This window comes from Plodia interpunctella, chromosome 16, assembly GCF_027563975.2.
Source record: "Plodia interpunctella isolate USDA-ARS_2022_Savannah chromosome 16, ilPloInte3.2, whole genome shotgun sequence".
In the NCBI taxonomy this organism is placed as follows: Eukaryota; Metazoa; Arthropoda; class Insecta; order Lepidoptera; family Pyralidae; genus Plodia; species Plodia interpunctella.
In genome coordinates, this window is record NC_071309.1 from 4810797 (window position 1) to 4824838 (window position 14042).

The 14042-nt window shown below is 34.2% G+C and overlaps 1 protein-coding gene across 1 annotated transcript; it reads right to left on the minus strand.

Moving 5' to 3' along the window:
* On the minus strand, window positions 1-13139 carry LOC128676774 (uncharacterized protein). Its single transcript, XM_053757098.2, has 7 exons — window positions 12941-13139; window positions 4672-4813; window positions 3949-4174; window positions 2351-2531; window positions 1432-1623; window positions 515-683; window positions 1-241 (listed from the first exon to the last, which is right to left on the minus strand). Exons 1-7 carry the CDS (start codon window positions 12996-12998, stop codon window positions 139-141), a joined length of 1071 nt encoding a protein of 356 aa, XP_053613073.1. The 5' UTR covers window positions 12999-13139; the 3' UTR covers window positions 1-138.
* Between the last annotated feature and the right edge of the window lie 903 nt (window positions 13140-14042).

The window sequence follows — 14042 nt, forward strand, 5'->3', positions numbered from 1 at the left end:
ATATATATTTTTTTAAACTTATTTATCTGTAATTTGGCCGTTGGTCATCTTTGTGAATGAATGGCATTATTACATAGTTGGAACTATCAACTGTCTACTCTCTTTTATTATTCACTTTATTTTCTAGTTTTCCCTTGATCAGCTATACGGGGTGATCGATCTGAGCCGTCTGGTTTTTCCAGGGAAGCCTCTGGCATATGGAGGTTTTGCGTTCGTTGTAACGTAGTACACACCTCGAGCTCTGTAAGTAAACATAAGTTTTAACTCAGTGAAATATTTGTATTTACTCCCAGTTTAACAAATAAAAAAAGTTGAAAATCAAATATCAGGCCATCCATATTTGTTTTTATTTTTTAACCTTTTGTGCGGCGTGATCAATGTGTATGCCCATACACATGCCACCAACAATATGTTACAATCTCTATTAGACGGATTTTCATGCGGTTAATTTATAATGTTTTTACCTGAGCGAAGCCGGGACAGGCCGCTAGTTGGTAATACAAAGATAACTTACTTATGTGATACATGTTCTCCCATGAGAACATATTCGGAGTCTTTAGGCTCGCACCAACCAATGAGATAGGAGAAAAGGCTGGGACAAGGGCCTGCCCAGAAGCCCTCGCGACTGTTGATCGACTCTATGAAGTATGGCGTCACTTTTGTATGGTCACATGACAGGGTCTCTGAAACGCAAAGCGGCAGAAACCGCGGGTAAACAGCTAGTTCTGAATATGTTATTTGAGATAACTACTTAGTACTTTGACAATCCGGGCTTGTAGTAAACATTTATGAAACCGTGTAAATTTGATTTGTAGAAAAGTACATATGTTATTAACTATAATTGCGATATTTTTCGACTTATAATTTTATTTGTATTGTATGAAGAGTGAACCAATTTATAAAACGCCATCTTGTGATAGTTGTTTGAACTATGTACGCTACTCTACTCGCTCAAAGATACTCAGTTTCCATGTTTAGCTTGGTGCTTTTAGTAGCAAATACTAGTAAATTGATATAGATGGCACAATTATTAAAGTTATACCACCAGACGCACCCGAAGTTATAAAAAACACCCTACGCCCATTGCAGCAGGTATAAAGCTAGATATATATAGAAGCTAATACAATTGGGTCACTTGTACCTTTAATTGGATCAGCGTTTACGAGTAGATATAAGTTAATGCCGGCCATACACTATCGCTCGCTCGCGAAACTTTGTTACACAAATGAACGTGCATTCGCGACCGCGTCTGAGTTTGGCGATAGTGTTTAGCTGGCATAACAATAATGGCGCGTTCACACATGCTCGCAATAAATGTATCAGGATGTTCATTAACAAGATTGGCCGCACAAGCCATATGCGCGTACACCGGCGAATAAGTTTGAGGTTTACATTTTTTTATAACATTTTAACAAGTACCATTAAACTTACGGAATATCGTATCGTGTGCACACCCTGGTTGGCTAGACCCGCCATTGACGTAGAAATCAGCATGGCCATTAGGTCCCCATTGCCCCAGGATGCCGGCTCCTGTGTGTAGTATGTCCACGAACAGGGCATCTGTGTGGTCCAAATCTCGGGACCGGTTGTTGCCCATATAGAACAAGATCGTTGGATCGAGGCCTGATAAAAATATATGACCATTAAACTCTTTGAGCCGTACCACATTACTCAGCCATGCTTCATTGCAATGATACGGTAGCTCCGTTGTTTTCTATAAATTTTGACACTGACGGCGAAACTTCAAACAATTTCAGGCTTATTCTCTGTTGACGGAGAGCGACTGAGCAATGGGGCATGGCTCTTTCTTGGACCCACATCCTTTACTAGCTCTTCTATGTGTGGCATCGCCTTATCTTTATCAGTAGAAATTCATCAGTCCTGCGGTTTTCCGTGAAAGCGATAGACAAATAAAAAAACTTTCGCATTTATTATTATTATATGGAAGAAAAATTGTCGTAGAGATAATGAAACTTGTTTTGTGTCTCATTTGGTATTATCACCTTAACGTATTCCTGGTTGCGTTTAGCGCGCACCAATCTTAATTATAATAGTTGCGCTTCGCATGACTGATGACTTCTACATGACGTCACGTATACTTGGTATATACTCCTACTTGGAATGCCATCGTTGTATTTCAGCTATCAAGGCTTATGTGTGTTCAGATGAGAATCATAAGTGATGATCTCTCACTCACATGAGAGGGAGTTCAGAGTCATCACAACCAGAATATTTGGCCGTGGTGTTACGACTGGCTTGACGTCAACACTCTTTGGGATTGCTATTGTTACCCACTGTCAGGGCAGCACATTTTCCTTAGTCATCTATACAATAGTTGCGCATCACCCACCAGTGATTCGTCCGAGCTTGCCGTCAGTGATGTGGTTAGCGACGAGACCCAGTATATGCGCTCCCACGCTGTATCCGATGGTGTGCAGTTGTTCAGGAGGAAACGGCTTGATAGGGTGGTACTGGAGGTACTCCACTAGCTGCGCTATGCATAGGCCCGCAAACCGCGGTGCCCAGTCTACCTGGAATTCATTACAATGAATCTACATTTTTATTCGCCACTACAAAAAAATATAATTTTCTCCCTTATAAATAAAACATTTTAACAAAGTTATAGTATTCGACGGACATGTAATGGAAATATGTCAGACATGACACCAAATTATAAAATAAGAAACAATGATAAAAATATTAAAAACATCTAACAAATAATTAATTAACATATAAAGTAATTAAAATAAGTAGAAATGAAGAAAATAAAAATGTTTGGAACAGTATTACAGAGTGTCGTAGGTAAGTCATTGTGATATTCGATCAGTATAGTACCATAAAACTAAGCTTAAAACGAACTATTAATGTTGACTTTTATGTATTTATTTTAGTATGCTTTTCTATATTTCGAGAGATTTATGTCTTACTTATGAATCGTCGAACAATTGAATCGAGATAATGCTGAGTAAGTAAATAGTTCAATATTATTGTAATAAATAGACCTTACAGAATAGAGAGCTCTGAGAAAGTTTCTTAAAAATGGTTCAGTGATTTTGGTGAGGGTACGTTCTTTAAGATCGATTCGTGATTTGTTTGATAATGTTTACTTTAATAATTTGTTACATAGTTATATAAAAACGTTTTAGTCCTACTACCTACTAATGGAGCCATGCCCCATTGCTCTGTTGCGCTCCGTCGTCTTCCGTCACGTTCTCGTCCGTTTACGTTGACGCAGAACAATGTAGAATTATATGGAGTTAAGACGTACATCAACGCATGTCAACGTCAAAATCTATAGAAAACGGAGCATGACGGAGCTGCGACGTGCAACGTCGTCGTTGCAACAGAGCGCAACGTAGCCATAGGTCAGGGCCTGTGTGGATGAGACGACAGTGAACCACATCTTCAATATTTACAAGATGGTCTGGTCGTTTTGTTTTTCATTTCACATACCATGACCACGAGCCTTATGCACACATATATCTTCGGTTGCTAAATCATCACTCAAGGAATTACAATTATAGACAGTTCATTATACGCACTAACAAACGAGGTGTAATTATCTGAAAAGATATCAGAAGGCTTTCTTCTCATGAAATAAAACCATTAACTCGTCTCACAACCACAAATAATATAGATAGGTAAGTACGAATATATAGATATATAAGTTTTGACCTTTTATTCACCAAGTGTTTATTTTGGTCAGAAAGATCTTATTGTATTCAACAATATGTGACAAAAAAATTGTGTCCTTCCGAATGGTTAAACCGATCGCACCATCATAATAATGCATTGTCATGCAAACTAAACGTGTGCACAAAAATTCCGCTCAATCGGTTGAAGATATCTGTTCAAAATTGAGTTACAAGATTCCACCCGAACATACATACTTACATACATTGCAAGTTACCTAAAAGCTTATTAAATAGTGAATAGAGTAAAACTCACCTGGCTCAAACATGGCTCCTTAACCAAACTCCCGTAATCCACTATAATTATATTGTAATTGCCCTTGGTGAAGTACGCTTTTCTCATATCAGTGCTTGGGGACAGGTTCCTCCCCCCTCCAAACCCGTGGACGACGATCTTCGTTGGGTGGATCGGGTTGAACTTGGACCTCGTGAGAGAGTCGTTGTCCAGTGTGTTTAGTAGTTCACCTTTTTCTTGAGTTGTTCTGCAATTAATAAATTCACGATAAAATATTATTAGTTCTCTTTTTTGTTCTCAGTGTCTCAGAAGTTTAGAGGAATTTCATTTTAACCTCCGACAACAGAAGGAGAGCTATAAGTTTAATGTGTTTGTGTATCATTTCTGTTTGTGGCATTTTTACAGAAGCAAAACGGCTGAACCAATTTAGATCTAGTTTTTTTATTTGAAAGAGAGTTTTTCAGCCATGTTTAGAAAATGTGTGTTCAGCCGTTTGGAAAAAGGTCAACTATTTTCTAGCAGATGAGATGATGTCAGCAACTTCGGACTTTAGGGTCTCTTTAATTTACATTAAAAGATTTTATTTAATAACAACTGAATTTCGAACACTAAATTATAGTATTGTCTTCGTAACATCACTCTTCCATATGATTTCAAGTAGATTGTACGTACATAGATAAAGACAATATTTTTCATATGGGGTAGATAAAGCTAGAAGTTGTAAAATTCGAAATCTGAGCTTACCTGGTGTATAAAAAGTACTGCATCCTTGGATGTGGACACCGGTACGGGGGCGGGATGCAGGATGACGTATTGAACACATCCCGAATCGATTGCGGCTTCTTCTCCGGGATGAGGCGAGCTGGCTTCGGCTGACTTTCCGATACTGGAAATTTACAAATCCGTAGTTAAAAAACATTATCTTCGCGTTATGGAGATAATTCACTATTATTGTAACCATTTTATCACGTACCAATATAAAATGTACGAATTCTGCTCTCAGGTTGTGAACAATAACTTCCTATATGACAACTTCCTAAAACGTATATTGCAAAATCGAGGTTAAATAAAACTAAATTAAAAATTTAAGAAACCCCCGACTAATCTCATCTGTTAGAAAAGAGCTGATGATTTCCAATCGGCTGAACACCCATAGCTAAGAACACTCTTGTTTAATTTCTCTTTCAAATAAAAAAAAGACTACAACCGGTAAATCGGTTTAGCCGTTTGGCAGCTAGAATACCACGGACAGACATACAGATACACAGATAGGTTAAGCTTATAACTGTAACTACTGGCGACAGGGGTTAAGAAGCTTGTGATGATAAATTTAATGGATTGAATTCATCAACAGATATTGAAGGTACATTTTATATACGTACTAATATTATAAATGCGAATGTGTATCTATCCGCTTTCTCGGCTAAACCGCTATACCAATTTTGATTAAATTTGGTATGCATGTAGTTAACGACTCCCGTTTCAAAATAGGCTACTTTTTTTCAAACATCTCTCTTTCTTCTTCTTCATCATCATATGAAAATCATGTCTATTGTGCTTTCATAGAGATATTTACGCGGGCGAAGACGCGGGCAAAAGCTAGTCTGCTATAAAATGAAATATTGATAGGTGTTTCCATGACGTCATTCAATAAAACAACAGTCAATGGAATCTATTGACACCATGGTCTTCCTTGACCTATTGCATAGGTTAGGTACGTGCGTTTACGGAATCTGTTCGCAGGCTCTCATCAAAAGAATAATATTCTCTGCTTATGTTTAATGTTTAAAAATTAAAATACTTATCTTAGTACGTAGGCACTTAAATAAACAGTGTAAATAAGGTTTAGGCCGAAAATTCATGTGTATATTTGTCTACGTGATATTTTATTATGTTTATAAAAATGTTCGATAATAAAATGATGAATAAGTAAGATTTTAAAAGGTCGCTAAAAATGAAGTTAAGGGTATTAAGGAATAGAAAGAAGTCCAAGAACAGATGGATGGATGAAAAAAGGAAGTATGAATAATAAGGGAAGTGTTTAGTGGAATGACAAGTGACAGAGTTATATAGAAGGGGTTAAGTGACATAGTTATATACTGTGCCGACACATGAGTGAGTAAAAGATTAAGAAAAATATTACAAATTACATTTTAAGTCAATTTAATTTCCATAAATCGTATGTTATTTGTTGTTGACTGGTTAACATTTTAAAATCGCGATAACCTTGTTTCTTTGCATTGAAAATTTCTAATTAAGATACAACTTGTTCTTTTGTATGTCGCATAAAATTAGCATTTTTTTTTCACAGAGAAATTTTGCATTTTTTTACTGAGTTATAGTCATGTTTGCCATTCGTAACAACGAATCCCAAACACAACAATGTCTCAGTAAATACTTGTTAACTATTGAAACAGGTATAATTTTATTGGTTACATTTGAATTTCTAATTCGCCAGCGCTTGAGAAATAAGTGATTTTCAGTCTTGAACTCCGCTTTAAAATGGCAAATCACGCAGGGACCAAATGTCTTGTTCACCGTTTCCGCATGACTCTGACAGAAAGGCAAATCCAAAAGGTGCCAAACTAATATAAATCCATCTTATTATAAGAAGATTGACAACTATCATGACAATCTTAACTTTTGTAGTTGCTGCAAGGAACGCTCGGGTACTCGAATGACACCAATATTTAGATTCTTCAATCAAAAGGTTTTCTCCTAACGAATTCTCCTTATAGCATGAGTTGGAAAATGTGGTATCTTTCTCCTTATTACATGTCGGGACTATAGCAGCTATTTTTAAATCCATACCCATACTTACAAATGCCTACCCTGAGTTCTGACGCTCCATGGCAAAGAACATGAACCGGGATTGCACTTAAATGAAAGGACCGATTGAACTTCGCCTTAGTTATATTAATGCAATCGTTTTAGCCCCAGACTGGTGAGAACTAGTCAATTACGACATTTAACTTTACCAGCAGCGCGTCAACTCGTCGAGATATTTATGGTTCTTCTACCAAGGTGCATAAACCTCGTGTGTACGTTACGTGCGATTCATCCCCTTCGGCCACATTGGAAACTATCGTTTGGAAACTGGTTTCCTTACACCTAACTAATATAACAAGACCGACAACTTTGCATATTTCAAGGTCGTGACAGGTCAGTTTGTCTGGATTGTTAGTGACACGTGTGACACGGCACCGTATACGCGACATGTCACACTTTCACTCTTCATTGAGTTCACATCGACATTGTTTTCGATCACGTAGAACTCGATCGATCGGAAAAGTAATCATACTAAAAGTAGGTAATTATTTTTATCAAGCATTTTTACCATAGATCAGATAAAAAAATACCCGGGCAGATAGGGAAGTTAATAAAGAGAAATCATGTCAAAGATCATCTTTACATATTATAAATAAAAACTTCTAACGCGTCTGTCCGTACTCAAAAATTACTACATGATTTTCATGAGATTTTTATCAAAGGATAGAGTGATTCCAGGTTGATTTAGGATTATAATTTATTATGTTTTTACCCGAGCGAAGCCGGGAAGGGCCGCTATTTTAATTTAAATTTGATTTTGTACTACTTATTAGGTACTACCTAAGTACATACCTTATTATGATTAGTTAAATTAATATTTTAAAAACGCAACTACTAATTGCATAAAAATACTGTTTATGTTAAATAATTATGAAAAACTATTTACGGTTGGTATAGCTATTGCATCATTGCGACAGCATTTCAGAAATTCAACAGCTAATAAATAATACAACTAATAAAGATGATAATGAAAATTTTGAATCGGATTGAATTTTTCGAGTCTCTAAACATTTACATATAAATAGAATATAGGTACGAAGCAAAGAATATCATAGGTAAAGTGAACCAGTTCCCAACATTGCGAAAATGGGTTACACGCTGCAGTACATAATGTTAATCTAACCGTTCGATATGAAAACATTAACATTGCATATTGTTGTTAACAATAAATAAATAACTTGTCTCAATATGTTTTTCAATAGCAGTATAAATATTCTAAAGCCTAAATTGAAAAACGTCTATACCCAGCTGTGGGATAAAAAGGCAAGGGAATGCTCATTCTTTCCCCACTCTGGTTCTCCTACCAATCGATCATCATAGCCTGTGGCCAGCCCAAGCATTTGCTCGCTTGGTTAAATCAGACTTAAGCTTGCAGCCTGCAGTCTATCTTGAAAGTGTTAAAGGTACAGTACTGGAAGTATTATATAATCTGTGGCACCAGTGACAATTATCTTCCTATGTAGGCTATGTAGGTAGTAGTATACTGTTGAAAGACCACTCTTACTTAGGTATGGCTTCTTGTTAGCAGAATATGATACTCAGGAGTTTCGTAATTTCCACTAGTGTTGACATGCATCTATCTTGACGACATTAGGGTGTAGGTACGAATTGAAGGTTAAGGCTACATTGCAACACTATCGAATTAATAATAAATTATTAACGACTTTTGTATAAAATTAACACGTTTGTATTAAATAAATAATAATATTGTCTTATGTCACGGTCATGTGTTGTTGTCAGCCGTGACTTAGTTTTAAAATATTTTTAACATATTTTATATGTATAAATTATATAGACATCTGTTTATTAAGAAAGTCACTTTTAATCTAAATGTTGTATGTTGGTATTTTTTTAAATTATAAGTTGCAAAAACGCATCTAGTCTTTCTTAAAAATTACACAAACACCACACTATGTCGACACGCAGTGCCGTGCTATGCATTCATATGATACAATTTTACTTAGTTGATATTTATTGAGTTGAATAGGTAGTAATGATTAAGTGACCTCTGCAAATGGTGTAAAAACGCCTATTTCGGCTTGGTATTAGGTTTTTTTGCTTGCTTGTGTTACGGAATAAATTTTATGTATAAATTTTAAGTCAGACCATTAAAACATATTAAAATGACCTCCAAATATGAAAATATGTCAAGTTTTGGTTTTATTCATTTACAACCATTAAACAACGGTAAAACAATACTCGTATGTACATGAATTCAAATAAATTATATCTAAATAGTATAACTATTTACTATTTGTATATAAAGTATTTTTGCTGCAAGTAAACAGTTACATATATTATGTCACAAATATAATATTTTAGCCTAATATGCAAAACCTGTTTTTCTGAGAACAGAGACGAGAGACGATTATGCAACTCAAAAGTCGGACGTTTCGCTGATATGCACGTGAATGAAAGTACCGCAGGGTTGTCAAAATTCGGTATATGTATACCAACAATATTACATTAAACTTTTGTTTATTGTTTTTATCTCGAAAAATGATCACATGACACCATAGGTTCTAGAAGATAAAAAAACTACTTTATTGACTTTTTTAACACTATCAAGGAAATTGCTGGAAAGACAACAACTGGATAATGATAGCCCAGGACAGAGTTGGTTGGCGTAGACGGAAGGAGGCCTATGCCCAGCAGTGGGTCACGGAGGGCTGCAGATGATGATGATGATGACACTATCAAGTTATTAATAGCTATAATCTAGGTGTCTACACAAGTAGTAGTACCTATCTACAATGTTACAGTATACTGGGTTCCTTTGACGGTCGATGTTGTCACAAATGGCTAATGAAAAGATAGCGCGATGATTTTCAGAGATTTCGTTGGTCCAATGACTGAGTTTCGCATTACCGGTTTGGAAAGAAGTAAAAAGAAGCACTTGGGGTAGACCTTTGGCAATCAGATCCGATGAACAAGTCAAATTAAGATACATTTTCCAGTAACCTGTCTCTAATGAAAAAAGGAAATCCATTCTTTTGGTGTGCTTGATTTTTGGGTCATGGACTCGCATTCACCCTAACACAACTGAGTACTCTGATATTTGAATTTGATCCAAACACAATATAGTCATGTACTCAAAAAGACAGTCGCACGTAAAAGTGCTTGAATAAAAAAGCTAAGTTATATTCAGAATATTTTTGTCCAATAATAATATGCAATTTATGGCATAGGTAAATGTGAAAGTTATTTGAGTAGAGAAGAAAATAGGAAAAATTTAATAATTATATTTAATGTGCAAAACAAATTTCATAACTATTTGCTCAAATTTTTTTTATTATGTTATTTTACTTAAAATCACATAATAATAGTGTTATGTTATAAGTTAAAGTTAAATAATTGTTTCATTTTGTACAAGTGGCAACCTTATTCTGGGAAGTAAAGAATTGAATCAACGCAGTGTGCGTGCGCAAGTTTACATCATACTACTCGGCTCGCAAATGGCAAAAGTATTTTTTTATTTACTTGTTGAAAAACCTATTTAGGTCCGTAATAATTGATAAATTAGTTGACTCAGTTTATTTTTGGGTCGGTTAAAAATAAGTCATTTTTTTATTTATTTTATTATATATAGGACGTCGAAACTATTTCAATGATGCGTCATTTGTGAGACAGTTAAGTACATGAGAATAAGGAAATTTCCTATATTATGTAAATTTCTATTATTATGTAACTAATTACTAAAAATATTATGTAGGTATGCAGGCTATCGAATGTAGATGCATCATTCACTTTTAGCGGGCCGCTAGTTATGTATATTTTACATTTATAAAAGGAAAGGCTTGCCTTAATTAGTCAAGGCTCCTTCCTGAGTATAGGCCTCCAATAACCTCCATGTTGAACACAGCTTTTCTTTTTCAGTCTTTTCCGGCTAGTTTTGAATGTCGTCCACCCATATCTCTAGAAGGCGCTCTCTGCTCTACGGTTATGAGGGCCTATCCACGTAGTGAGTCGCTTAGTCCACCTATCCCTTAGTTCACGAATGACGTTCTAATTTCGATTTTCAAAACATGTTCGCGCAAAATGTATAAATTTAATATAAGTTAAAAAAATATCGTCCTAATGGACACACGAAATTAAGAAATAATTTCATTAACTCATATGGAAAAGTGTAAGACATTGAAATATACAGTTTATACTGGTATTTGTCTAATTTAAATATTTCACATTTGACATGAGTTTGCGATAATATTTCCTTTTACTTAACATGCATATAATTTTTGTTACACAGATTGACACAAATTTATGCTAACATACTTAGACAATATATTATATTATATAGGTATTTATTTCAAAAAATAACACAAAGTACGCTTAAGACTGGGTATTATTTTTTAAGTTAAATTAAGAGAAAATCTTCATTTCTAAAGTTATCAAATTAGTGACAAACAGGAAACAACTTACTTTTTGTTGAGTTAATCTTATTTAAATTGTAACAATAATCAATTTTCATTTTTTCCGTATTTGTTCATGTCACACATGTTTTTTAAACAAAAAGAAAGAAATGTAAAATGTAAACTCGAGCGGAATATCCTTTTGATTATTAATACTGAAACTTAGACTTAATTGGATCTTATATAAAAGGTAATATAAATAGTTTTATTGTTTGATAAAATACGTAGGTATAAGATCAAACATAGCGAATTACAGAGGTCATATAGCGACCGATTGCTCAATGGGATACGAAACGACGTTTATTATAAATAACAATACGCATAAAATATCTTTGAGGAATACAAAAGTATTGCGGCAAAACGGAACTTGCTGCCGATTATGATGTGATTTTAAAGAATCGAGGATCTTCACAGTTTTTCCTTTGGGTGCCAAATAAATGACAATTTAAAGGACAATCTAAAGAAATGCTGCCGGTGAAAAAAATCAGTGATGCAAAAACTGACACAATGCATTTGTTTCATAGAATCAACTTTTATCAAATGCAATAAACATATAAGTATTCACTTTTTATTATAAACTACTCGTATTCTATTGTGATTTACAATTTAAGATTCATTTTAATAAAAATGCATTTTTGTTGAGTGTTCTTAAGAAATCCACTTGCCAGTAGGTTTCTATATACGTTAAGGTGGTTTTATTTTGGCATATATGAGTACTTACCTACACATAAAAAATATCTTTTTTTTTAAATAGCCCTCCGCCCTCATCTTCATTCGCGGTAAGTAAAAGGTACTGTACTACTCTTGGTATGTATGTATCATTAGTTTGAGTATGATATAGGTATATTTAACACAACTTTTTGAGTTGTTCGTGCATCATTGCCAATGACGGTTAGGTACATAGTTAACCTAAGGCTACATCACGTGGGCATTTAAGCATTGCTTTAAGTTGCTAAATAGCGACGACTTTGCCAATTAAAGTATTACTCATAAAAAGTCATTGTTAAATTAGGCAGTTAATATTACGACTCATGATGCCTCAAACATAATTCAAGTTTTTTTACACTTCTCAATTTTAATTATACTTACACAGTGTGATAAATTGACTATACAAGGTAATCCTGTTCAATCCAAATCTTAACTAATAAGTATTATAAATGCTTTATAAATGTATTTGTTTTTTTCTGAAGGAATGAAGATGTTTATGTATCTGACGGTAACCTGGATTCCAATTCAGAATTTTTCGCTCTTGTTAGATTAGGTAAATCTAAAAAAGGACTACTGGAATAGATTTTTTCTTAAATAGGTAGCACCCTTGAGATAAAAATTAGTACCTAACTCATTTTTATCATATAATTTATAATATAATATATAAATAAATCATTCAACACGTTTCAGTGACCCCGAAGCAAGAGTTTAATTAACTTATACATTAATATGTATACGTACGTACATACATACCTACATACATTTTATACATCCGAAAAGGATTATGTTGTTTTTGAGACTTATTGCGATTTCAATATATTTCATTATTTTAATTGCAGGTGAAAATCATTCAAACTTCGTAATGAAGGTTCTATGGAGAGTATAAAATGTGGTTTTCGCAACACCGCGTGCCTATGTGTGAAATATTCTACTGAACGTGTGAAATTAACAATTATTTGTGATTATTAATTTCCCAATATGTCACAGATGATAAACTTACTTAATTCCCAATTTATGACTATCAAGTTCTAATTAAAAATACTTACGAATTAGATAAATTGACTTACCGGTTATGAGTAATGCGGTAATCCCAATAAAAAATATGCACTTTATACTCGTTATCATTTTCTTTTAACGTCTATTATAGCATAACTAGTTTCCTTAAAAAAACAAACAAACGTCCTTACGAACGTTCGAGACAATTTCGTAACGATCAGCTGATTTTGTGTGCGGTCCACGTGCAGGTCGTGTGTGCTGTGGCGGAGGACTGGCGGCGAAAGTGCGGTCTTGCCCTGCCTGCCCCTCTACGAATAATCGCGGATCTTGGACCTTCCTTACACAAGTTACGTGGTTGCTGTCATAATTAATAGTTACGCACACCAAAATACCATGTTGCACAGTTCCGTTTTTTAATAACCAATCGTTTAACCCCGACAGAAAGTAGGGTAAATCTCTGCATCATAATGCGGATAAACCAAGTTTAGTTAATTTTAATTTATATGTATTTTTAAGTTATTTTTAAGATAGGTAGTTTTTAGTTTTATTTTATATAATTTGATGGTACTCGTAAATAGTATTGTACTATTTATTATTTAGTTTTAATTTTTAATTTTAACTTATGTTGTAAATACTTTTATTATTTTAGTATATATCGTTGTTTCTAATATATGTATATTTAGTTGTTTGTTTAGTAATAGTGTCTGTGGCAATACAAATAAACGTTTTACTTCTGTCCAATAGATTAGAATATAATAAATAACGAATGGAGACACACCCTCTCGATTTTGAAATATGAAATCTTGGTTATCTGAATAAATATAGAGCTAATACTATATTTATTCAGATATATTAACCGGTGATTGAGATGGTTGATATTGTGAATCTGGCGTCATATTGTCATTAAGTGAATTATATTTTTTGATGGTATGCCTCACTGCTTGATAAAAGGCTCCCCCTTTTACGTCCGTCGTCTCTGTCTATTGCGAACTATGGGCAATTTGGTAGGAATTATTCTTTATATTTTAACTACATTTCATCTCATAAAAAATTAGAACCCCTAAATAAAAAGTTCAAGTTTAAATTAGTATACAGAGTCATGACTCTGGATACTACATACTTAATATATACTTAGATAAGAAAATGGTCATGACCACTAAGGCAAAATGTAAA

Bases quoted from the DNA above. Each gene is read 5' to 3' on its own strand.
- LOC128676774 (XM_053757098.2), bottom strand. From the start codon at position 12,998: ATGATAACGAGTATAAAGTGCATATTTTTTATTGGGATTACCGCATTA. The intron at 4,175-4,671 runs GTAAGCTCAGAT...TATTAATTGCAG, and splicing joins CAGTACTTTTTATACACCAG to AACAACTCAAGAAAAAGGTG. The intron at 2,532-3,948 runs GTGAGTTTTACT...AATGAATTCCAG, and splicing joins AGGAGCCATGTTTGAGCCAG to GTAGACTGGGCACCGCGGTT.